General features: G+C 48.1%; 1 protein-coding gene across 1 annotated transcript in view; it reads right to left on the bottom strand.

Moving 5' to 3' along the window:
* The window catches only part of sync (syncoilin, intermediate filament protein), a 103,745-nt gene that overhangs the window by 50,279 nt on the left and 25,983 nt on the right, over nt 1–27,483 (bottom strand). Inside the window, exon 2 of the mRNA XM_078238357.1 lies at nt 11,500–12,273. Coding sequence (XP_078094483.1) covers nt 11,500–12,273 — 774 coding nt within the window. The remainder of the gene's footprint in view (nt 1–11,499; nt 12,274–27,483) is intronic.

The raw sequence follows: 27,483 nt of genomic DNA, 5'->3' as shown, positions 1-27,483 counted from the left end.
GGACCTCATTACCGTCTTGGTTGACGTACTCAGGACCCGTCCTCCTGCGGCGACATGTAAGGGCCCGCAAGTCCGACCCGTTGGTCGAACAGGTCCATCTCCTCCACGCCAACCCTCAGTATGCCTATGTGGCATACCCTGACGGGCGAGAGGACACGGTCTCGATCCGAGACCTGGTGCCAGCAGGGGACGTAGCAACCCCTGTCGCTCCCATACCCCCTGTTACAAACCCCTTAACTCTTGTTTCTCCCCCGGACACGGCGCGGGCAGCATCGGGACCATAGCTTAACCCTTTTACTCCCGTGTACAGCTTGCCTGAGGCCAGAGGATGGTCGCCACTGCAGGGCGTGTCAGGACTCCATGGACTACCGTCACCTCAGGGTCAACTGGCCTGTGAGTCCGTGGAAGAACAGCTGGACGCCGCCTTGGGGAGAACGCCACCGCAAGTGCCTACTCCGGTGTCACCGCCGATATTGAGGAGGTCACAACGATGGTGCGGTCCCCCTGACCGTCTGAACTTATAGACTGATGACAGTTTATTCTGTTTTTTGTACCCCGCCGGCCTTAGTTCTCAAAGGAGGGGTGAATGTGGTGAACCATCGTTGGTTCCCACTGGATAGTACTGAGCCAGGGTCTGGCCAGTACTACAAGGATGTACATATGTTACTGTTGGGGTTAGGGATGGGTTGTGCTACTTGTTGCTGTTGGGGTTAGGGTGGGGTTGTTACACCTTTGTACTGTAGTGTTGTGGTACATCCCAGTTGGGCTCCGCCTCCTGGGAGAGGTATAAAGGTCCCTGCTCTGGCTGGGACCCCTCAGTCTGGGATCGTGTATATAATTATTGGCTGCTTCATTACAGTAAATAAAAGCCTTTATTTCCTGAGCATCTAGCCTCGTGTATGATAACGCGCATCATCCAGGCAGCTAAAAACAGAGGGAGCTCTGGAGGAATACAAAGAAAGTAGGAAAGAACTCAAACGAGGAATTAGAAGGGCAAAAAGGGGTCACGAAATGTCCTTGGCAGACAGGATGAAGGAGAATCCCAAGGCATTTTATTCGTACGTTAGGAACAAAAGTGTTGTCAGGGAAAAAATCGGACCTCTCAGGGACAAAAGTGGGGCATTATGCTCAGAGCCCAAAGAAGTAGGGGAGATCCTAAATGAATACTTTGCGTCGGTATTCACAAAGGAGAGGGATGTGTTGACTGGGAGTGTCTCAGAGGAGAGTGTTGAACCGTTAGAGAAAATCTCCATTACAAGGGAGGAAGTGTTAGGTTTTTTAGAGAATATAAAGACTGACAAATCCCCAGGGCCTGATGGAATCTATCCAAGGCTGCTCAGGGAGACGAGAGATGAAATCGCTGGGCCTCTGACGCAAATCTTTGTCTCGTCAGTGGACACAGGTGAGGTCCCAGAGGATTGGAGGATAGCTAATGTGGTCCCGTTATTTAAGAAGGGTAGGAAGGATAGCCCGGGAAATTATAGGCCGGTGAGCTTGACGTCCGTGGTAGGGAAGTTGTTGGAGAGGATTCTTAGAGATAGGATGTATGCGCATTTAGAAAGGAATAAACTCATTAACGATAGTCAGCATGGTTTTGTGAGAGGGAGGTCATGCCTCATTAGCCTGGTTGAGTTTTTTGAAGAAGTGACTAGAATGGTTGATGAGGGAAGGGCCGTGGATGTCGTCTATATGGACTTTAGTAAAGCGTTTGACAAAGTCCCTCATGGTAGGTTGGTGCAAAAGGTTGGATCTCATGGGATAAAGGGGGAGGTAGCTAGATGGGTGGAGAACTGGCTTGGTCACAGAAGACAGAGGGTGGTAGTGGAAGGGTCTTTTTCCGGCTGGAGGCCTGTGACTAGTGGTGTTCCGCAGGGCTCTGTATTGGGACCTCTGCTGTTTGTGATTTATATAAACGATCTGGAAGAAGGTGTAACTGGGGTGAGCAGTAAGTTTGCGGACGACACAAAATTGGCTGGACTTGCAGATAGTGAGGAACATTGTCAGAGGCTACAGAAGGATATAGATAGGCTGGAAATTTGGGCAAAGAAATGGCAGATGGAGTTCAATCCAGATGAATGCGAAGTGATGCATTTTGGTAGAGCTAATGTAGGGGGGAGCTATACGATAAATGGCAGAACCATAAAGGGTGTAGATACGCAGAGGGGCCTGGGTGTGCAAGTCCACAGATCCTTGAAGGTGACGTCACAGGTGGAGAAGGTGGTGAAGAAGGCATATGGCACCCTTGCCTTTATAGGACGGGGCGTAGAGTATAAAAGTTGGGGTCTGATGTTGCAGTTGTATAGAACGTTGGTTCGGCCGCATTTGGAATACTGCGTCCAGTTCTGGTTCGCCACACTACCAGAAGGACGTGGAGGCTTTAGAGAGTGTGCAGAGGAGGTTTACCAGGATGTTGCCTGGTATGGAAGGGCTTAGTTATGAGGAGAGATTGGGTAAACTGGAGTTGTTCTCACTGGAAAGACGGAGGATGAGGGGAGACCTAATAGAGGTGTATAAAATTATGAAAGGCATAGATAGGGTGAACGGTGGGAAGCTTTTTCCCAGGTCAGTGGTGACGTTCACAAGGGGTCATAGGTTCAAGGTGAGGGGGGGGGAGGTTTAGCATGGATATCAGAAGGACATATTTTACACAGAGGGTGGTGGGGGCCTGGAATGCGCTGCCAGGCAAGGTGGTGGAGGTGGGCACACTGGGAACGTTTAAGACTTATCTAGATAGCCACATGAACGGAGTGGGAACGGAGGGATACAAAAGAATGGTCTAGTTTGGACAAGGGAGCAGCGCGGGCTTGGAGGGCCAAAGGGCCTGTTCCTGTGCTGTATTGTTCTTTGTTGTTCTTATGTTGGTGAGTAAGTTTGGATTTTTGAATAACAAATACCAAAGGTGAGATATGGGGTTATGCCATGCAAATGAAGGATTCGCAGAAGTCAATTTGTCATCGAATGAGAAAGGGCAAAAAGCCAGGATTTAACTGGCAAATATGGATGTCAATGAAAGATGTGAAAAATCTCTTGTTCCTGATTTGCTGTAATTGACTATAATCGCTGAGCTGTTTCCCTGTAACCTCATGTGGTAAACCACTGTTAGCTTATTGCCTGTGTGTGTGTGTGTGTGACATGCCCGGACACGTCCCTGCCGGCCCTGCCCGGGACTCCTCCCCCCCCCCCCCCCCCCCCCCCCCCCGCGGTCCAGGTATAAAGGTGACTGCTCCCCACCCCCTGCCTCAGTCTCTGGACCAGTTCATCGGCATGGGTGTGCTCCAAGTCTTTTGCTAATAAAAGCCCATTTGTTCTTGCATACAAACTAGCCTTTGCTTGATTGATAGTGCATCAATCTTATTCACAAAAGTTTTGGGATGGAGCAGATACTAAAACCCGATAGATTAGAATTGGATCCTCAAGCCGTAGGAGCCTCTAACAGCTTCGATCACTGGCTGCGATGTTTCGAAACTTTCCTCACCGCCTCCGCCTCCGCCTCCGTCGTCCGGACCGAAACCGACAAGCTACACGTGCTCCACGCCCGGGTAAGCGATCAAGTATTCTCGATGATTAGAGACGCTGAAACTTACAAGGATGCGATCGAACTTTTAAAAGGCCAGTACAACAAACAGTCTAATGAAATCTACGCCAGACATCTTCTGGCTACTCGCAGACAACAGCCGGGAGAATCGGGCGATCAATTCCTGCGTGCGTTGCGAGCACTTGGCAGGGCCTGCAACTGCAAGGCCGTAACAGCCGCCCAAAACACTGAGGACTTAATCAGAGACGCCTATGTCACGGGTATCAGGTCAAACTATATCCGACAACGACTGCTGGAACAGGGTGGGCTGGATCTACAAAAGACTGTGGCGCTTGCTGACTCATTAGAGGTGGCCTTCCGTAATCTCGAGGCCTACACCCCTGACCACGGGGGCGCATCGTGGACACCGCGGCCGCCGCCACCTCTGTACTCGGGAGGACCATAGGCCTACGCCACGTCCGACCAATGACCTGACCGCTGCGGCAGTCTCCGGAGGCCCGAAGTGCTATGTCTGCGGCCTGGGGAAGCACCCCCGACAACACTGCCTGGCGAAGGATGCGATCTGCTCCGGGTGTGGAAAGAAGGGCCATTACGTGAAGCTATGCAGGGCACAATTGATCTCCAAGCCCAGTCGCGCCGTGTGCGACCCGCGGGGGCCGCCATCTTGGGCGCCGGTAGCCGCGTCCGGTTCGCCATCTTGGACGCCATCAGCCGCATGTGGGCCGTGCGAGCCGCCATCTTTGATGCCATCAGCCATGTGTGAACCGTGCGGGCCACCATCTTGGACGCCGTCAGCCGCGTTGCAAAATCCAACGGTGGCTTCGATTACGCTGGACCAATCCAGGCCTCACCAACTCGCTAGGTCCATGATGGACATCGAGGTAAACGGTCGCACTACAAACTGTTTATTTGACTGTGGGAGTACGGAGAGCTTTATTCACCCTAACACAGTGAGTCGCTACGCCCTTTCAGTACTGCCAGTGAAGCAAACGATCTCCATGGCTTCAAAGTTCCACTCGGTGGATGTCCTCGGGTACTGCATGGCGACCCTGACTGTACGGGGCACAGTGTACAAAAATTTCAGGCTCCTCATGCTGCCACAACTCTGCGCTGCCGTACTCCTGGGGCTAGATTTCCTGTGTCACCTTAAGAGCGTCACCATGAGGTATCATTGGCCTTTTCCCCCACTCTCCGTTTGCAATCAGCAGTTCTTCGATCGCCCACCGCGCACCACCTGCAGCCTCTCGACCCTTAAAGTCGCCCCTCCCTCACTGTTTGAAAATCTCACCCCCGACTGCAAGCCCATCGCCACCAAGAGCAGACGGTACAGAGCTGGAGACAGAGTTTTTATCAGGTCCGAAGTACAACGGCTCCAAGGGGAGGGGATCATCGAGGCCAGTACCAGCCCCTGGAGAGCCCAAGTAGTAGTTGTTAAGACTGGGGAGAAACATCGCATGGTCATTGACTACAGTCCGACCATTAACCGCTGCACGCAGCTGGACGCGTACCCCCTTCCCCGCATATCTGACATGGTTAATCAGATTGCGCAATATCGGGTGTTCTCCACCATCGACTTAAAATCTGCATATCACCAGCTCCGTATCTGCCCGAAAGACCGCCAATATACTGCCTTCGAGGCGGATGGCTGCCTCTATCACTTCCTTAGGGTCCCCTTCGGCTTTGGTTTTCCAGTGCGACATGGACCGAATGGTAGACCAGAAATGGCTGCGGGCCACCTTCCCGTACCTGGATAACGTCACCATCTACGGCCATGATCAGCAGGACCACGACGCCAACCTCCACAAATGCCTCCACATTGCCACACTCCTAAATCTGACCTATAATAAGGAGAAGTGCGTATTCCGCACACGCTGCCTCGCCATCCTTGGTTGTGTTGTGGAAAACGGGGTCATCGGTCCCGATCCCGACCGCATGCGTCCCCTCCTGGAACTCCCCCTCCCCACCAGCCTCAAAGCACTGAGGAGATGCCTGGGCTTCTTCTCGTATTACGCCCAGTGGGTCCCCAATTATGCGGATAAAGCCCGTTTGCTCATTAAATCCACCTCTTTTCCCCTGACGGGAGAGGCCCGCCTGGACTTCGACCGCATCAAAGCAGACATCGCGAAGGCAACGATGCACGCTGTAGATGAATCCATCCCATTCCAGGTGGAGAGCGATGCGTCTGACTTCGCCCTAGCCGCCACCCTTAACCAGGCGGGCAGACCCGTGGCCTTCTTCTCACGAACCCTCCAAGGCCCTGAAATTCGACACTCCTCTGTCGAAAAGGAGGCCCAAGCCATAGTGGAAGCTGTACGGCACTGGCGCCACTACTTAGCTGGTAAACGATTCATAGAAGATAGAACAGTACAGCACAGAACAGGCCCTTCGGCCCACGATGTTGTGCCGAGCTTTATCTGAAACCAAGATCAAGCTATCCCACTCCCTATCATCCTGGTGTGCTCCATGTGCCTATCCAATAACCGCTTAAATGTTTCTCAAGTGTCTGACTCCACTATCACTGCAGGCAGTCCATTCCACACCCCAACCACTCTCTGCCTAAAGAACCTACCTCTGTTATCCTTCCTATATCTCCCACCATGAACCCTATAGTTATGCCTCCTTGTAATAGCTCCATCCACCCGAGGAAATAGTCTTTGAACATTCACTCTATCTATCCCCTTCATCAATTTATAAACCTCTATTAAGTCTCCCCTCAGCCTCCTCCGCTCCAGAGAGAACAGCCCTAGCTCCCTCAATCTTTCCTCATAAGACCTACCCTCCAAACCAGGCAGCATCCTGGTAAATCTCCTCTGCACTCCTTCCAGCGCTTCCACATCCTTCTTATAGTGAGGTGACCAGAACTGCACACAATATTCCAAATGTGGTCTCACCAAGGTCCTGTACAGTTGCAGCATAACCCCACGGCTCTTAAACTCCAACCCCCTGTTAATAAAAGCTAACACACTATAGGCCTTCTTCACAGCTCTATCCACTTGAGTGGCAACCTTCAGAGATCTGTGGATATGGACCCCAAGATCTCTCTGTTCCTCCACAGTCTTCGGAACCCTACCTTTGACCCTGTAATCCACATTTAAATTTGTCCTACCAAAATGAATCACCTCACATTTATCAGGGTTAAACTCCATTTGCCATTTTTCAGCCCAGCTTTGCATCCTATCTATGTCTCTTTGCAGCCTACAACAGCCCTCCACCTCATCCACTACTCCACCAATCTTGATGTCATCAGCAAATTTACTGATCCACCCTTCAGCCCCCTCCTCTAAGTCATTAATAAAAATCACAAAGAGCAGAGGACCAAGCACTGATCCCTGTGGCACTCCGCTGGCAACCTGCCTCCAATCCGAAAATTTTCCATCGACTACCACCCTCTGTCTTCGATCAGACAGCCAGTTACCTATCCAATCGGCCAACTTTCCCTCTATCCCACACCTCCTCACTTTCATCATAAGCCGAACATGGGGGACCTTATCAAACGCCTTACTAAAATCCATGTATATGACATCAACTGCCCTACCTTCATCAACACACTTAGTTACCTCCTCAAAAAATTCTATCAAATTTGTGAGGCACGACTTGCCCTTCACGAATCCGTGCTGACTATCCCGGATTAATCCGCATCTTTCTAAATGGTCGTAAATCCCATCCCTAAGTACCTTTTCCATCAATTTACCAACCACCGAAGTAAGACTAACCGGCCTATAATTACCAGGGTCATTTCTATTCCCGTTCTTAAACAGAGGAACAACATTCGCCATTCTCCAGTCCTCTGGCACCATCCCCGTGGACAGTGAGGACCCAAAGATCAAAGCCAAAGGCTCTGCAATCTCATCCCTTGCCTCCCAAAGAATCCTAGGATATATTTCATCAGGCCCAGGGGACTTATCGACCTTCAGTTTATTCAAAATTGCCAGGACATCCTCCCTCCGAACATCTATTTCCTCCAGCCTATTAGCCTGTAACACCTTCTCTTCCTCAAAAACATGGCCCCTCTCCTTGGTGAACACTGAAGAAAAGTATTCATTCATCACCTCGCCTATCTCTACTGACTCCATACACAAGTTCCCACTACTGTCCTTGACCGGCCCTAACCTCACCCTGGTCATTCTTTTATTCCTCACATAAGAGTAAAAAGCCTTGGGGTTTTCCTTGATCCGACCCGCCAAGGACTTCTCATGTTCCCTCCTAGCTCTCCTCAGCCCCTTTTTCAGCTCGTTCCTTGCTAACTTGTAACCCTCAATCGAGCCATCTGAACCTTGTTACCTCATCCCTACATAAGCTTCCCTCTTCCTTTTCACAAGACATTCCACCTCTTTCGTGAACCATGGTTCCCTCACTCGGCCATTTCCTCCCTGCCTGACAGGGACATACCTATCAAGGACATCCAGTATTTGTTCCTTGAAAAAGTTCCACTTTTCATTAGTGCCTTTCCCTGACAGTTTCTGTTCCCAACTTATGCCCCCTAATTCTTGCCTAATCGCATCATAATTACCTCTCCCCCAATTGTAAACCTTGCCCTGCCGTACGGCCCTATCCCTCTCCATTGCAATACCAAAAGACACCGAATTGTGGTCACTATCTCCAAAGTGCTCTCCCACAACCAAATCTAACACTTGGCCCGGTTCATTTCCCAGTACCAAATCCAATGTGGCCTCACCTCTTGTCGGCCTATCCACATATTGTGTCAGGAAACCCTCCTGCACACACTGCACAAAAACTGCCCCATCCAAACTATTTGACCTACAAAGGTTCCAATCAGTATTTGGAAAGTTAAAGTCCCCCATGACAACTACCCTGTGACCCCCACACATATCCATAATCTGCTTAGCAATTTCTTCCTCCTCATCTCTATTACTATTTGGGGGCCTATAGTAAACTCCTAACAACGTGACCGCTCCTTTCCTATTTCTAACCCTACTCACGGACCAACAGTCAGTTGCATTCATGTTTAATAACACGCAAGATCAAAAATGATAAAATATTGAGGTGGAGAATCGAGCTTTCCACCTACAATTACGACATCTTATACCGGCCCGGGAAGCTCAATGAGCCCCCAGACGCCCTGTCCCGGGGAATATGTGCCAGCGCACAAATAGACCAATTGCAGACTCTCCACAACGACCTCTGCCACCCGGGGATCACCAGGTTTTTTCACTTCATCAAAGCCCGTAACCTGCCCTACTCCATTGAGGAAGTCAGGACTATAACCAGACACATAGAACATAGAACATTACAGCGCAGTACAGGCCCTTCAGCCCTCGATGTTGCACCGACCAGTGGTACCAATCTAAAGACCATCTAATCTACACTTTTCCAATATCATCCATATGTTTATCCAATAACCATTTGAATGCTCTTAATGTTGACGAGTCCACCACTGCTGCAGGCAGGGCATTCCACGTCCTCACCACTCTCTGAGTAAATAACCTACCTCTAACATCTGTCTTATATCTCTCACCCCTCAATTTAAAGCTATGTCCCCTTGTGCTAGCCAACACCATCCGAGGAAAAAGGCTCTCACTATCCACCCTATCTAATCCTCTGATCATCTTGTATGCCTCTATTAAGTCACCTCTTAACCTTCTTCTCTCTAACGAAAACAACCTCAAGCCCCTCAGCCTTTCCTCATACGATTTTCCCACCATACCAGGCAACATCCTGGTAAATCTCCTCTGCACCCTTTCCAACACTTCCACATCTTTCCTATAATACGGCGACCAGAACTGTACGCAATACTCCAAATGCGGCCGCACCAGAGTTTTGTACATTTGCAGCATGACCTCCTGGCTCTGAAACTCAATCCCTCAATCCCTCTACCAATAAAAGCTAACACACCGTACGCCTTCTTAACAACCCTATCAACCTGGGTGCCAACTTTCAGGGATCTATGCACATGGACACCCAGATCCTTCTGTTCATCCACACTACCAAGACACTGCCAGGTCTGCGCAGAGTGCAAGCCGCACTTCTATCGGCCAGACAGAGCACACCTCATAAAGGCCACCTGCCCTTTCGAACGCCTAAGCGTCGACTTCAAAGGCCCCCTCCTCTCTTCTGACCGCAACATATACTTCCTCAATGTCATTGACGAATATTCACGTTTCCCCTTTGCTATTCCCTGCCCGGATATGACCTCGGCCACGGTCGTCAGGGCCCTGCACAGCCTCTTCACCCTGTTCGGTTTCCCTAGCTATGTCCATAGCGACCGGGGATCCTCCTTTATGAGTGATGAGCTGCGACAGTACCTGCTCTCCAAAGGCATAGCCTCGAGTAGGACCACCAGCTACAACCCCAGGGGGAACGGACAGGTAGAGAGGGAGAACGCGACAGTCTCGAAGGCCGTTTTACTAGCTCTGAGGTCTAAAGGTCTTCCAGTCACCCGCTGTCAAGAGGTCCTCCCTGATGCACTACACTCGATTAGATCACTCCTTTGCACAGCTATCAATGCTACCCCTCACGAAAGAATGTTTGTTTTCCCCAGAAAGTCCTCCTCGGGGACCTCGCTATCATCGTGGCTGACGTCCCCAGGCCCTGTCCTGTCCGGAAGCACGTGAGGACCCATAAGTTGGACCCCCTGATCGAAAGGGTCCAACTCCTCCATGCCAACCCCCAATACGCCTATGTGGCGTACCCCGACGGGCGGGAGGACACGGGCTCTATTCGAGACCTGGCACCCGCAGGTGTCCCAGGGACCACGATGACCCACAACCCCACACCCCCAACCCCCGTATACAGCATGCCTGAGCCCCAGGAGCCGCCACCACGCACCCGACAATCGGAAGGGACTACAGACGACTCGAGCGACTACGGCCTGGCGCCTGAACCAACACCGCGGCCACCGGAACCGACACCACGACCGGCACTACGGCGGTCGCAGCGGCAGATCAAGCCCCCAGAGAGACTAAATTTGTAAATTTGTAATTCTGTAAATATCGTTCCACCCACCTCACCCCCGCCGGACTCTTTTTTAAAAGCACGGGGTGAATGTGGTAAACCACTGTTAGCTTATTGTCTGTGTGTGTGTGTGACATGCCTGGACATGTCCCTGCCCGCCCCGCTCGGGACTCCTCCCCCCCCTGGTCCAGGTATAAAGCTGACTGCTCCCCACCCCCCTGCCCCAGTGTGTGGACCAGTTCATCGGCATGGGTGTGCTCCAAGTCTTTTGCTAATAAAAGCTTATTTGTTCTTGCATACAAACTAGTCTTTGCTTGATTGATAGTGTATCACCTCAGAACTGCTCCAGCCATTTCGATGGAGGGAGGGGAGTTCTCCCTGTGCACAAGAAATTAAAAACTGTGCATTGGATGCATGGTGTCTGGTCCTGTTTATATTAAGAGTCGAGTAAGTGTGCCTAAGGTTGCTGCTCCCAAGGATCTCTGACAGGCCCTTCGAGCCTGCTCCGCCATTCATCTTGATCATGGCTGATCATCAAATTCAATATCCTGATCCTCCCTTCCCCCATATCACTTGATCCCTTTAGCCTTAAGAGCTATACCTAATTTCTTCTTGAAATCAGGAAACATTTTGGCCTCAACTACTTTCTGTGATAGTGAATTCCAAACATTCACCACCCTCTGGGTGAAGAAATTTCTCTTCACCTCCAGAAAGTCCTGCAGGGGTTCAGACTGTTGCGGGGGAGGGGTGGGGGGGGGGGGGGGGGGGTAATCCCGCAGGAGGTCAGTGTGGATCTGTATAATAGTTACGCAGATGCTGGAAGTGGTTTTAATGGGTTTTTTCTGGGTCGCAAAATCTGAGGTTTCTGATTCAAATCTCATTTCCAAATGGGTTTCAGTGGAGGGCAACTGTCCAGAGGAAGTTTCACTTCCTGGGTAATTGTGTTGCAAACTGTATCTGGGAACATCTGGAGGGGGATTCCCCAGCGCATCTTTGGGGTACCCCCAGTTACACCGCCATGGAGCTGGGAAATTACAGCTCTGTCTCCTTACCTGATATTGCAGAATGTCCTCAGCCCATTTTCTCTGCATAAATTGTAACTGTTGTTCAAGGCGTTGCCTCTGGAGATTTAACCTTGTCACCTCATCCTGCAGTGGTTGCAGCTGTTTAATGAAAGCTTTGATTTGCTGCTGTATGAGTCGCAGTGATTCACTTCTGCTCTTATTCCATTTCGTTAACTTTCCCAGTTTTGGCTCATAATACTTGTCCAGCCATTGCCAAGATTCTCCTGCAAAGTTCTGAAATTCTCTGTTTGCTTGGTAACTCTTTGACGAGGTTCGAATATTCTTTGTGTTTTTAATATTTTCCAGCTGATGGATTATTTGGTTTGTCTCCTTGTGATTTTTAAGTTGAGTTAATTCATCAGAAAGTACCTGAGCTTTGGATCTTAGTGCTTCCTGTTGTGCTGCAACTTGAGGAAGGCTTTGTTTGGTGATGTGCAGTTTATATTTACAAGCCATCTGAGCTTTAATGATCTCAAACAGGTTTTGTTTGGTGCTTGCTATTTCTTGCTTGAAGTTATCACATTCAATTTCTGTCTTTGATTTAGTTAGATAAAGCTTCAAGAGTTCTTCCCTCAGGCTTTCAATTTCTTTATGCATCGGTTCCTTCATGAAGACTAACTCTTTGATGAGATTCTCTCTTTCTTCCAGGAGCTCTTCCACACTTTGTATACATTCCTGGAAATGTTCTCCGACAGCTTGCAATGAATCAACAATTCGAATGATCTCCATGGGATGGTCCTCTTGAAATTCACTCATTGTATCCTGGGATCAGAGAGATATGAAATCATTTGCTGATGTTGATTAGAGTTTATACAATTAACAATGTAGTAATAATTTGATATTAAAAGTATTTCATCCACAATGTACAACATTATTGAGTTTGACGGAAACGAGCGCAGTTTGTTTCCATCAAACTGGGGATATCCCCCAGAATACTGAGAGGGGCAAGGGAGGAAATTACTGGGGCCTTGAGAGAAATCTTTGCATCCTCACTGGCTACAGGGGAGGTCCCAGAGGATTGGAGAATAGCCAATGTTGTTCCTTTGTTTAAGAAGGGTAGCAAGAATAATCCAGGTAATTACAGGCTGGTGAGCCTTACATCAGTGGTAGAGAAATTATTGGGGAGGATTCTTCGAGACAAGATTTATTCCCACTTGGAAATAAGTGGACGTATTAGTGAGAGGCAACATGGTTTTGTGAAGGGGAGGTCGTGTCTCACGAACTTGATCGAGTTTTTCGAGGAAGTGATGAAGATGATTGATGAGGGTAGGGCAGTGGATGTTGTCTACATGGACTTCAGTAAGGCCTTTGACAAGGTCCCTCATGGCAGACTGGTGCAGAAGGTGAAGTCGCATGGGATCAGAGGTGAGCTGGCAAGGTGGATACAAAACTGGCTCGGTCAAAGAAGACAGAGGGTAGCAGTGGAAGGGTGCGTTTCTGAATGGAGGGCTGTGACAAGTGGTGTTCCTCAGGGATCAGTGCTGGGACCTTTGCTGTTTGTAATATATATAAATGATTTGGAGGAAAATGTAACTGGATTGATTAGTAAGTTTGCGGATGACACAAAGATTGGTGGATTTGCGGATAGCGATGAGGACGATAATAGTAAAATAGCGATAGTAGTAAAATGGACTATTATTTAAATGGTGAAAAATTACAACATGCTACTGTGCAGAGGCACCTGGGGGTCCTTGTGCATGAATCACAAAAACTCAGTTTGCAGGTGCAGCAGGTAAATGGAAGGCAAGTGGAATGTTGGCCTTTATCGCGAGAGGGATGGAGTATAAAAGCAGGGAGGTCATGCTGCAACTGTACAGGGTACTGGTGAGGCCGCACCTAGAGTACTGTGTACAATTTTGGTCCCCTTATTTAAGAAAGGATATATTAGCTTTGGAGGGGGTACAGAGAAGGTTCACCAGGTTGATTCCGGAGATGAGGGGGTTAGCTTATGAGGAGAGATTGAGTAGACTGGGCCTGTACTCATTGGAGTTTAGAAGCTTGAGGGGAGATCTTATAGAGACATATAAGATAATGAAGGGGCGAGACAGGGTAGAAGCAGCGAGGTTATTTCCACTTACAATGGAAACAAGAACTAGGGAGCATAGCCTCAAAATATGGGAGAGTCAATTTAGGACAGAGTTGAGGAGGAACTTCTTCTCCCAGAGGGTAGTGAATCTTTGGAATTCTCTGCCCAATGAAGCAGTAGAGGCTACCTCGTTAAATGTGTTAAAGTCACAGATAGATAGATTTTTAACCATTAAGGGAATTAAGGGTTATGGGGAGCGGGCAGGTAAGTGGAACTGAACCCACTATCAGATCAGCCATGACCTTATTGAATGGCGGAGCAGGCTTGAGGGGCTAGATGACCTACTCCTGCTCCTATTTCTTATTATAGAACATAGAACATAGAAAGCCACAGCACAAACAGGCCCTTCGGCCCACAGGTTGCGCCGATCACATCCCCACCTCTAGGCCTATCTATAGCCCTCAATCCCATTAAATCCCATGTACTCATCCAGAAGTCTCTTAAAAGACCCCAACGAGTTTGCCTCCACCACCACCGACGTCAGCCGATTCCACTCACCCACCACCCTCTGAGTGAAAAACTTACCCCTGACATCTCCTCTGTACCTACCCCCCAGCACCTTAAACCTGTGTCCTCTCGTAGCAACCATTTCAGCCCTTGGAAATAGCCTCTGAGAGTCTACCCTATCCAGACCTCTCAACATCTTGTAAACCTCTATCAGGTCACCTCTCATCCTTCGTCTCTCCAGGGAGAAGAGACCAAGCTCCCTCAACCTATCCTCATAAGGCATGCCCCCCAATCCAGGCAACATCCTTGTAAATCTCCTCTGCACCCTCTCAATGGCTTCAACATCTTTCCTGTAATGAGGTGACCAGAACTGCGCGCAGTACTCCAAGTGGGGTCTAACCAGGGTCCTATAAAGCTGCAGCATTATCTCCCGACTCCTAAACTCAATCCCTCGATTAATGAAGGCCAGTACGCCTTCTTGACCGCATCCTCCACCTGCGAGGCCGATTTAAGAGTCCTATGGACCCGGACCCCAAGGTCCTTCTGATCCTCTACACTGCTAAGAATGGTACCCTTCATATTATACTGCTGCTTCATCCCATTGGATCTGCCAAAATGGATCACTACACACTTATCCGGGTTGAAGTCCATCTGCCACTTCTCCGCCCAGTCTTGCATTCTATCTATGTCTCGCTGCAACTTCTGACATCCCTCCAAACTATCCACAACACCACCTACCTTGGTGTCGTCAGCAAACTTACCAACCCATCCCTCCACTTCCTCATCCAGGTCATTTATGAAAATGACAAACAGCAAGGGTCCCAGAACAGATCCCTGGGGCACTCCACTGGTCACTGACCTCCATGCAGAGAAAGACCCCTCCACAGCCACTCTCTGCCTTCTGCAGGCAAGCCAGTTCTGGATCCACAAGGCAACAGCCCCTTGGATCCCATGCCCTCTCACTTTCTCAAGAAGTCTTGCATGGGGGACCTTATCGAACGCCTTGCTGAAGTCCATATAGACCACATCCACCGCTCTTCCTTCGTCAATGTGTTTGGTCACATTTTCAAAGAACTCAACCAGGCTCGTAAGGCACGACCTGCCCTTGACAAAGCCGTGCTGACTACTTTTGATCATACTAAACTTCTCTAGATGATCATAAATCCTGTCTCTCAGGATCCTCTCCATCAACTTACCAACCACTGAGGTTAGACTCACCGGTCGGTAATTTCCCGGGCTGTCCCTGTTCCCTTTCTTGAATATAGGGACCACATCTGCAATCCTCCAATCCTCCGGAACCTCTCCCGTCTCCATCGACGATGCAAAGATCATCGCCAAAGGCTCCGCAATCTCCTCCCTCGCCTCCCACAGTAACCTGGGGTACATCCCATCCGGTCCCGGCGACTTACCAACCTTGATGCCATTCAATAGTTCCAACACATCCTCTTTCTTTATGTCCACATGCTCGATCCTTTCTGTCCACCGCAAACCAGCAGTACAACCACCCAGATCCCTTTCCACCGTGAATACCGAGGTAAAGTATTCATTAAGCAGCTCCGCCATTTCTAACGGTTCCGCACAAACTTTTCCCCCTTCACCTTTTAAGGGTCCTATGCCTTCACCTCTCATCCTTTTACTCTTGACATATTTGTAGAAAGCCTTGGGGTTCTCCTTAATCTTACCCGCCAAGGCCTTCTCATGACCCCTTCTCGCTCTCCTAATTTCCTTCTTAAGCTCCTTCCTACATCCCGTATACTCCTCTAAATCCTTAACACCTCCTAGCTCTCTGAACCTTCTGTACGCCTCTCTTTTCTTATTCACCAGGTTCATCACAACCTTCGTGCACCACGGTTCCCGTACCCTACCAACACCCCCCTGTCTCATCGGAACGTTGTCATGCAGAGCTCCAGACAAACATTCCTTGAAAATCCTCCACTTTCCTTCGGTACTTTTCCCCAAGAATGCCTCCTTCCAATTTACCCGTCTAATTTCCTCCCTGATGACACTGTATTTCCCTTTACTCCAGAGAAACACTTTCCTAGCCTGCCTGATCCTATCTCTTTCCAATGCTATCGTGAAGGAGATAGAATTATGATCGCTATCCCCAAGATGCTCACCCACCGAGAGATCCTCCACCTGTCCAGGTTCATTAGCCAGCACCAGATCAAGTACAGCCTCTCCTCTAGTAGGCTTATCCACATACTGTGTCAGGAAACTCTCCTGGACACACCTAACAAACTCCTCTCCATCCAAACCCCTAGCCCTAGGGATATTCCAATCTATGTTTGGGAAATTAAAATCTCCCATCACGACAACTCTGTTATTCCTACATCTCTCCAGGATCTGTTTCCCCATCTGCTCCTCAACATCTCTGTTACTATTGGGCGGCCTATAGAAAACACCCAGCAACGTTACCGACCCCTTCCTGTTCCTAACCTCCACCCACAGAGACTCCGTAGTCAATCCCTCCACGGCGTCCACCTTCTCTACAGCCGTGACACTATCCCTGATCAACAGTGCCACTCCCCCCCCTCTCTTGCCTCCCTCCCTGTCCTTCCTGAAACATCTAAAACCCGGCACCTGAAGCACCCAGTCCTGTCCCTGAGACATCCAAGTCTCCGTAATGGCCACCACATCACAATTCGAAGCAGCAATCCACGCTCTAAGCTCATCCACCTTCACTACACTCCTGGCATTAAAATAGACACATCTCAGACCTTCAGCCTGAGCACTTCCCTTCTCCATCACTCGTCTAACCTCCCTCTTACCCTGTTTACATTCCTTATCTATTTGCGAGCTAACCTCCTCACTCTCAGTCCCCTCATTTCGATTCCCTCCCCCCAACCTTTCTAGTTTAAAGTCTCTCCAGTAGCCTTAGCCAACCTTCCCGCCAGGATATTGTAGGACCATCAGAGGATACAGCAGGATATAGATCAGTTGGAGACTTGGACGGAGAGATAGCAGATGGGAGTTTAACACGGACAAATGTGAGGTAATGCATTTTGAAAGGTCTAATACAGATAGGAAATATACAGTAAATGGCAGAACCCTTAAGAGTATTGATAGGCAAAGGGATCTGGGTGTACAGGTACACAGGTCACTGAAAGTTGCAATGCAGGTGGAGAAGGTAGTCAAGAAGGCATACGGCATGCTTGCCTTCATCGGCCGAGGTATTGAGTTTAAAAATTGGCAAGTCATGTTGACGCTTTATAGAACCTTAGTGAGGCCGCACTTGGAATATAGTGTTCAATTCTGATCGCCACACTACCAGAAGGATGTGGAGGCTTTGGAGAGGGTACAGAAAAGATTTACCAGGATGTTGCCTGGTATGGAGGGCATTAGCTATTAGGAGAGGTTGAAGAAACTTGGTTTGTTCTCACTGGAGCGACGGAGGTTGAGGGGAGACCTGATAGAAGTCTACAAGATGATGAGAGGCATGGACAGAGTGGATAGTCAGAAGCTTTTTCCCAGGGTGGAAGAGTCAATTACTAGGGGGCACAGGTTTAAGGTGCGAGGGGCAAGGTTTAAAGGAGATGTACGAGGCAGATTTTTTACACAGAGAGTAGTGGGTGCCTGGAACCCATTGCGGGGGGAGGTAGTGGAAGTGGATACGGTAGTGACTTTTAAGGGGCGTCTTGACAAGTACATGAATAGGATGGGAATAGAGGGATATGGTCCCCGGAAGGGTAGGGAGTTTTAGTTAAGTTGGGCAGCATGGTCGGTGCAGGCTTGGAGGGCCGAAAGGCCTGTTCCTGTGCTGTAATTTTCTTTGTTCTTTCTTCATATTGAGTATAATAACAACTTGCATTTTTATGCATTAAAACTCAGATCAGTAACAGGTAGGTGAATGGACTTTGTCTTCCATCCAGTAGATTCTGCACTCTGAGGACAATGGACAAAAACTCTCCATGCATCCTTCTCCTGAATTAATCTCAGCCTCAAAACCCATCTCTTTCGTGAAGCTTTTAGTCATTCTTCTTAATATTTACCCCATAATCACAGTATTCATTTTTGTTCATGTTTTGGAATGTTTTTCTACATTGGGGACTCTATAGAAATGTACATTCTTGTTGTTGCTGCTGTGATTTTTAAAACATGTCTCACAACCGTTATCTGACCAAAGCAGGAAGGATAGAAAGCACCGTGGTTGTTAGATTACATTATATCGAAACTCAGGTTACAATGACTTTGTTATAATGGTGAATGGTAAATAGATACAATTTTGTACATGTTTGTATTCTTTGAGTTTAAATATATTTTTAATGAAACTTTTAAATTGGGAACTTTAATTGAAATTTATTTTTCTCATTTATTAGATTATCGAATTTAAACTTCATTCAATCTTTGGAGAAAAGAATGATTTGGATGAAAAAATTATGAAAATTAAAAAGTTATTTGATTGTCTGAAGTCTCAGGTGGGAAACACAGTGACGAGTGCAGATCATAGAATCACAGTGGGGATTCTCCCAAAAAATTCGAAATGTTGAATTCACATAAAAACTGGAGTGAACCTGGAGTTTCAGAATGAATCTCCCTCATTCTGTGCGCTGCAGAGAGCCTCAGGGTCAATCACTCCAAAAAGCTCTGGGCGGGGTCTATTCCCGCTGGAGAGGCCGGCAGCATCGCGCGGAGTGTGCCACTGCGCATGTGCTGAGCTGTCAGTGCCACAATCGGCGCACGCGCAGTGGCCCCACACTGCTGGCCTCCCAATCACTGGCCAGCCCCGGGACCCCCACATCGCTGCCATGCGGCCCCCCCAACCCCCCATGGCCCAATTGCTGACCCCCCGGATGTGCCCAGGCCAACCTCGACTACCCCGCCCCCATTTTGTTCCCCCCCACGCTGATCTCCCAATTCCTCCCCCCACCAATTCCGCCCCCCTTTGCAGCCCCGAACCCCCAGCAAGCCCCCACCATCCCAATGGCCAGTCCCGATCGCTGGCCTGCCTCCCTCTGCCACTCAGCCCAAATGCAGAGTGGCAGCGGGAACCCCCATCCCCAGCGAACGCCTCCTAGAGGCCCTGCCCCATTAGATTCCTCCTCCTTGGCACTGCCCACTGCCTGGTGCCCGGTGGGCAGTGCCAAGATGCCTCCTGGGTATTGCCACTTTGCTCCTTGGGCAGTGCCAGGGGGCCCAAGCCCAGGGACAGGCCCTGGCACCGACCCTCTGGGGGGGCCTCAATTGCCCTCTTTCACTCCAGCGGGGTTCGGCTGCGAGCCCCCCCGAAAGTGGGGAGCTTTAGTAAACCCCATTGGAATGAAGTACTCCTGGTGGGGGGTGGGCGGAAAGGCTTGCGGGCCTGGAACTTCAGTCCCAGGGCCGCTAATGATATGTTAAAGATAATATAATAAGAATTAGCATAAATTATTCAGATCCGTGCCGATTCCGACGTGAAGCTGATGGCGTTGCAAATTTGGCTGCCGAAGACACGTGGAGGCAGTGGCACCCAACGTGGAGCCCGCGAAATGTCCACTGCTAGAGTCTCCCAGCCCCCAAAATCATCCCCATAGAGTCATAGAGGTTTACAGCATGGAAACAGGACCTTCGGCTCAACTTGTCCATGCCACCCTTTATTTACCACCAAGCTAGTCCCAATTGCCCACGTTTGGCCCATATCTCTCGATACTAATTTTACCCGTGTAACTGTCTAAACGCTTTTTAAAAGACAAAATTGTACCCGCCTCTACTCGACCCCTAGCAAATATTCCAGACACTCACCACCCTCACTACCAGCCACAGATTACTCTTCCCTGCAGGGGCAAGAGAGCGGGAGAGATGGCTGTGGCTGGTAATGTACCAGTGATGGTGTATCCCTCTACAGGCCCAGCTTGGTCCTTCTCCAGTGTCTCCTCTTGGACTTGTACTGATCTTGTAGCCGGTTTTCATGTGGATCCACTGTGGAATCGGCCGGTTCTGCTTCATCTTCTTAGCGAGGAATCGCTTCATCCTGAAGGTTTTGTGGGATGGCATGGCCGCACGTCCACTCTGGCAGGAGGGATTCATTCCTCCAGTGGGGAGGAGGGATCGCCAGCAGAGTGGCGATGGACCACCCTGCCCCCTCCCTCCCCACTGATCGGCCGCAGACTGGCAGCGGACCCCCCTCCCCACCCCAACCAGAGGATGACCTGGGTCAGAGAGCCGTTGCAGGCTCTGAGCCCGCTCTTCGGAAGCTGCAGCGACGACTTCATTACCAGGTCGTTAAAAGTGCGGATCCGGATCGGGCCAGAAGACGGTAAAGTGGGATTTGGTGGTAGAGTTGGGCGCACGGTTCATTAAGTCGATTTAAATGCAAGCTCATGCATTTAAATTGTTGGGCCGCCCGATTTGGGCGTGGGCAGGACCCACACCCGAATCGGGTGTCGGTAAAGCCGCGATCTGCTCGGAATCGGGTGCAGATCGCGGTATAGGCTCGCGCCCAACTTTACCACGATTCCGCGCCCGAAAACAGGTGCAAAGTTTTGATAAAACAGGCCCCCAGTCTATCCAACCTCTCCTTATAACTCAAACCATCAAGTCCCAGTAGCATCCTAGTAAATCTTTTCTGCACTCTTTTTAGTTTAATAATATCCTTCCTATAAAAGGGTGACCAGAACTGTACACAGTATTCCAAGTGTGGCCTTACCATCATTATTTACTGTTGAGAAAAGCATAGATGTAAGGGAACTTGGGGAAATAAATAGCGATGTCTTGAGGAGTGTATATATTACAGAGAAGGAGGTGCTGGAAGTCTTAAAGCGCATCAAGGTAGATAAATCCCCGGGACCTGATGAAGTGTATCCCAGGACATTGTGGGAGGCTAGGGAGGAAATTGCAGGTCCCCTAGCAGAGATGTTTGAATCATCGATAGTCACAGGTGCGGTGCCTGAAGATTGGAGAGTGGCAAATGTTGTGCCTTTGTTTAAAAAGGGCTGCAGGGAAAAGCCTGGGAACTACAGGCCGGTGAGCCTCACAACTGTGGTGGGTAAGTTGTTGGAAGGTATTTTGAGAGACAGGATCTACAGGCATTTAGAGATGCAAGGACTGATTAGGGACAGTCAGCATGGCTTTGTGACTGGAAAATCATGTCTCACAAACTTGAATGAGTCTTCTGAAAGGGTAACCAAGAAGGTAGATGAGGGCAGTGCAGTTGATGTTATCTACATAGACTTGAGCAAGGCCTTTGACAAGGTACCGCATGGTAGGTTGTTGCATAAGGTTAAATCTCATGGGATGCAGAGTGAGGTAGCTAAATGGATACAAAATTGGCTTGATGAAAGAAGGTGGTTGTAGAGGGTTGTTTTTCAAACTGGAGGCCTGTGACCAACGGTGTGCCTCAGGGATCAGTGTTGGGTCCACTGTTATTTGTCATTTATATTAATGATTTGGATGAGAATATAGGAAGCATGGTTAGTAAGTTTGCAGATGACACCAAGATTGGTGGCATAGTGGACAGTGAAGAAGGTTATCTCGGATTGCAACGGGACCTTGATCAATTGGGCCAGTGGGCTGACGAATGGCAGATGGAGTTTAATTTAGATAAATGCGAGGTGATGCATTTTGGTGGATTGAACCAGGGCAGGACTTACTCAGTTAATGGTAGGTCATTGGGGAGAGTTACAGAACAAAGTGATCTCGGGGTACATGTTCATAGCTCCTTGAAAGTGGAGTCACAGGTGGACAGAGTGGTGAAGAAGACATTCAGCATGCTTGGTTTCATTGGTCAGAACATTGAATACAGGAGTTGGGGTGTTTTGTTGAAGTTGTACAGGATATTGGTAAGGCCGCACTTGGAATACTGTGTACATTTCTGCTCACCCTATTATAGAAAGGATATTATTAAACTAGAAAGAGTGCAGAAAAGATTTATTAGGATGCTACTGGGACTTGATGGTTTGAGTTATAAGGAGAGGATGGATAGACTGGGACCTTTTTCTCTGGAGCGTAGAAGGCTGAGGGGTGACCTTATGGAGGTCCATAAAATAATGGGGGGCATAGATCAGCGAGATAGTCAATATCTTTTCCCAAAGGTAGGGGAGTTTAAAACTAGAGGGCATAGGTTTAAGGTGAGAGGGGAGAGATACAAGAGGGTCCAGAGGGGCAATTTGTTCACACAGAGGGTGGTGAGTGTCTGGAACAAGCTGCCAGAGGTAGTAGTAGAGGCGGGTACAATTTTGTCTTTTAAAAAGTGTTCAGACAGTTACATGGGTAAGATGGGTAGAGAGGGATATGGGCCAAATGCAGGCAATTGGGACTAGAACATAGAACATTACAGCGCAGTACAGGCCCTTCGGCCCTCGATGTTGCGCCGACCAGTGAAACCAATCTAAAGCCCCTCTAATCTACACTATTCCAATATCATCCATATGTTTATCCAATAACCATTTAAATGCCCTTAATGTTGGTGAGTCCACTATTGCTGCAGGCAGGGCAATCCACGCCCTTACTACTCTCTGAGTAAAGAACCTACCCCTCAATTTAAAGCTATGTCCCCTCGTGTTAGCCATCACCATCCAAGGAAAAAGGCTCTCACTATCCACCCTATCTAATCCTCTGATCATCTTGTATGCCTCTCTTAAGTCACCTCTTAACCTTCTTCTCTCCAATGAAAAACAACCTCAAGTCCCTCAGCCTTTCCTCATATGATCTTCCCACCATTCCAGGCAACATCCTGGTAAATCTCCTCTGCACCCTTTCCAACGTTTCCACATCTTTCCTATAATGCAGCGACCAGAACTGTACGCAATACTCCAAGTGCGGCCGCACCAGAGTTTTGTACAGTTGCAGCATGACCTCATGGCTCTGAAACTCAGTCCCTCTACCAATAAAAGCGAACACTCCGTATGCCTTCTTAACAACCCTATCAACCTGGGTGCCAACTTTCAGGGATCTATGCACATGGACACCGAGATCTCTCTGTTCATCCACACTACCAAGTATCTTACCATTAGCCCAGTACTCTGTAATCCTGTTACTCCTTCCAAAGTGAATCACCTTACACTTTTCCACATTGAACTCTATTTGCCACCTCTCAGCCCAGCACTGCAGCTTATCTATGTCCTCTGTAACCTGCAACAACCTTCCGCACTGTCCACAACTCCACCGACTTTAGTGTCATCCGCAAATTTACTAACCCATCCTTCTACGCCCTCATCCAGGTCATTTATAAAAATGACAAAAAGCAGTGGCCCCAAAACAGATCCTTGCGGTACACCACGAGTAACTGAACTCCAGGATGAACATTTCCCATCAGCCACCACCCTCTGTCTTCTTACAGCTAGCCAATTCCTGATCCAAACCGCTAAATCACCCTCAATCCCATGCCTCCATATCTTCTGCAATAGCTTACCGTGGGGAACCTTATCAAACGCTTTACTGAAATCCATATACACTACATCAACTGCTTTACCCTCATCCACCTCTTTGGTCACCTTCTCAAGGAACTCAATAAGGTTTGTGAGGCACGACCTACCCTTCACAAAACCGTGTTGACTATCCCTAATCAAATTATTCCTTTCTAGATGATTATAAATCCTATCTCTTATAATCCTTTCCAAAACTTTGCCCACAACAGAAGTAAGGCTCACCGGTCTATAATTACCAGGGTTGTCTCTACTCCCCTTCTTGGACAAGGGGGTAACATTTGCTATCCTCCAGTCTTCTGGCACTATTCGTGTAGACAATGACGACATAAAGATCAAAGCCAAAGGCTCTGCAATCTCCTCCCTAGCCTCCCAGAGAATCCTGGGATAAATCTCATCCGGCCCAGGGGACTTATCAATTTTCACACTTTCCAGAATTGCTAACACCTCCTCCTTGTTAACCTCAATCCTGTCTAGTCCTATCGCCTGTATCACAGTATTCTCCTCGACAACATTGTCTTTTTCCTGCGTGAATACTGATGAGAAATATTCATTTAGCGCCTCTCCTATCTCTTCAGGCTCCACGCACTACTTCCCACTACTGTCCTTGACTGGCCCTAATCTTACCCTCATCATTCTTTTATTCCTGACATACCTGTCGAAAGCTTTAGAGTTTTCCTTGATCCTACCTGCCAAAGACTTCTCATGTCCCCTCCTGACTCTTCTTAACTCTCTCTTTAGGTCCTTCCTGGCTAACTTGTAACTCTCAAGCGCCCTAACTGAGCCTTCACGTCTCATCTTTACATAAGTCTCCTTCTTCCTCTTCATAAGAGATTCAACTTCTTTAGTAAACCAGCTTAGGGACTTTTAAAAAAAGGGCGGCATTGATAAGTTGGGCCGAAGGGCCTGTTTCCATGCTGTAAACCTCTATGATTCTCTTACTCTAATGTTTTGTACAACTTCAACAGACGTCCCAGCTCCTGTACTCAATGTTCTGACCAATGAAACCAAACATGCCGAATGCCTTCTTCACCACTCTGCCCACCTGTGACTCCACTTTCAATGAGCTATGAACGTGTACCCCTCGATCTCTTTGTTCTGTAACTCTCCCCAATGCCCTACCATTAACTGAGTAAGTCCTGCCCTGGCATCACCTCACATTTATCTAAATTAAACTCCATCTGCCATTCATCAGCCCATTGGTCCAATTGATCAAGATCCCGTTACAATCCGAGATAACCTTCTTCACCATCCAGTATGCCACCAATCTTGGTGTCATCTGCAAACTTACTAACCATGCCTCCTAAATTCTCATCCAAATCATTAATATAAATGACAAATAACAGAGAACCCAACACTGACCCCTGAGGCACACCGCTGGTCACAGGTCTCCAGTTTGAAAAACAACTCTCTACAACCACTATCTGTCTTCTGTCATCAAGCCAATTGTGTATCCATTTGGTTACCTCACCCTGGATCCCATGAGATTTAACCTTATGCAACAACCTCGATCTTAGAGCCATGTGACCACCAAGATTTTAGGTTCAATTCTTGATCTGTACAATTGTCCACAGTGAACAGGACTGTGGAAATGACAGATTAGTGAGGATTTCTTTCAAGTACATGATGTCAACGTTTGAGATGTGGTTCCTTCTCTCCACAGGGTGAAACTGATTCTTATTGTTGAAACTAAATCACAGCAGGAAAGGATGAGATTTGAATAATGCTCAATAACCATTGGATCCGCATCCACTGGGACTCTGGAAAGTTGGCAGAGAAACTGGAAGAGGACATTGTCGGAATGCCTTCAGTTCTGGAATTCCCTTCCTCTCTGCCCCTCTACCTCAATTTTCTCCTTTAACCACTAGGATAACCCCGGGAAATTATAGGCCGGTGAGCTTGACGTCCGTGGTAGGGAAGTTGTTGGAGAGGATTCTTAGAGATAGGATGTATGTGCATTTAGAAAGGAATAAACTCATTAACGATAGTCAGCATGGTTTTGTGAGAGGGAGGTCATGCCTCACTAACCAGGTGGAGTTTTTTGAAGAAGTGACTAGAATGGTTGACGAGGGAAGGGCCGTGGATGTCTCTATATGGACTTTAGTAAAGCGTTTGACAAAGTCCCTCATGGTAGGTTGGTGCAAAAGGTTGGATCTCATGGGATAAAGGGGGAGGTGGCTAGATGGGTGGAGAACTGGCTTGGTCACAGAAGACAGAGGGTGGTAGTGGAAGGGTCTTTTTCCGGCTGGATGCCTGTGACTAGTGGTGTTCCGCAGGGCTCTGTATTGGGACCTCTGCTGTTTGTGATTTATATAAATGATCTGGAATAAAGTGTAACTGGGGTGATCAGTAAGTTTGCGGAAGACATGAAAATGGCTGGACTTGCAGATAGTGAGGAACATTGTCAGAGGCTACAGAAGGATATAGATAGGCTGGAAATTTGGGCAAAGAAATGGCAGATGGAGTTCAATCCAGATAAATGTGAAGTGATGCATTTTGGTAGAACTAACGTCGGGGGGAGCTATACGATAAATGGCAGAACCATAAAGGGTGTAGATATGCAGAGGGACCTGGGTGTGCAAGTCCACAGATCCTTGAAGGTGACGTCACAGGTGGAGAAGGTAGTGAATAAGGCATATGGCATGCTTGCCTTTATAGGACGGGGCATAGAGTATAAAGGTTGGGGTCTGATGTTGAAGTTGTATAGAACGTTGGTTCGGCCGCATTTGGAATACTGCGCCCAGTTCTGGTCGCCACACTACCAGAAGGATGTGGAGGCTTTAGAGAGAGTGCAGAGGAGGTTTGCCAGGATGTTGCCTGGTATGGAAGGGCTTAGTTATGAGGAGAGATTGGGTAAACTGGGGTTGTTCTCACTGGAAAGACGGAGGACGAGGGGTGACCTAATAGAGGTGTATAAAATTATGAAAGGCATAGATAGGGTGAACGGTGGGAAGCTTTTTCCCAGGTCAGTGGTGACGTTCACGAGGGGTCATAGGTTCAAGGTGAGCGGGGGGAGGTTTAACACGGATATCAGAAGGACGTATTTTACACAGAGGGTGGTGGGGGCCTGGAATGCGCTGCTGGGCAAGGTGGTGGAGGCGGACACACTGGGAATGTTTAAGACTTATCTAGATAGCCACATGAATGGAGTGGGAATGGAGGGATACAAAAGAATGGTCTAGTTTGGACCAGGGAGCGGTGTGGGCTTGGAGGGCTTGTTCCTGTGCTGTATTGTTCTTTGTTCTTTGTTAAGATACTCCTGAAAATCTATCTCTTTGAGCAAGTTTTTAGTCACCTGCCATAATAAGCAGCCAGGAGTCAAAGTTTGTTTTTTAATACTCCTGTGAAGCACCTTGGGACATTTCACTGCATTCAAGGTGCTATATAAATGCAATTTGTTGTTTTTAACCTGCGCTGGTTTGCTATTTAAAATTTATGCATGGTATAAACTAAGATTGATGATGTGGTTGCACTGTCTCTACCATTCAGATATAACATTCTACAGCATGTCACATATACGTAGCAATGTTAATAAGAATCATGTTCTGTAAAAGCTAAAAGTTTCATGCTTTTTGCCAACAATGGTGTCTGTTTCTTGAAAGTTACAATTAAAGTTGATATCAGACAAAAACTTTCAACATTTGGGTAACATTCCACAAACAAGCAAACAGGAATGGTGACTTTAAGTAAATTATTCTCTTGGAATGAGAATCGTACATTAAACTTCTTTATTCTTCTGGGAAATTGTTGAGTTATTTTTTCTTTTTCGCATTGAAACAATTTTTTGTCATTTAGTCAGAAGTTCCTGATCCCACCATCTATGGACATTCACCACACCAAATTATTTGCCACACAGCTCACATCAAACCAGTAAATTGTTGTCATCGTTTATGAAATAAAAACTTCTTGTGCTTGGATCAGGAAAGTATATTTTTCACTCTCAAATCTAAACAACTTTCTATTTTGGTTTTGTAATTAAAGTGCTCACCAACATGGACATTTCATGGGATTTGTAGTTGAATGAATTGTCTGTTTGTTGTGGCTTGTTGCTACTGGATACTAAACAGTTGTTGGGCATCGAAGCTATTCTGGTTTTGACAT

Source organism: Mustelus asterias, chromosome 21 (assembly GCF_964213995.1).
Source record: "Mustelus asterias chromosome 21, sMusAst1.hap1.1, whole genome shotgun sequence".
In the NCBI taxonomy this organism is placed as follows: Eukaryota; Metazoa; Chordata; class Chondrichthyes; order Carcharhiniformes; family Triakidae; genus Mustelus; species Mustelus asterias.
Note: the sequence above shows the minus strand (reverse complement) of the source record. Positions and strands in the feature narration are given on the sequence as shown.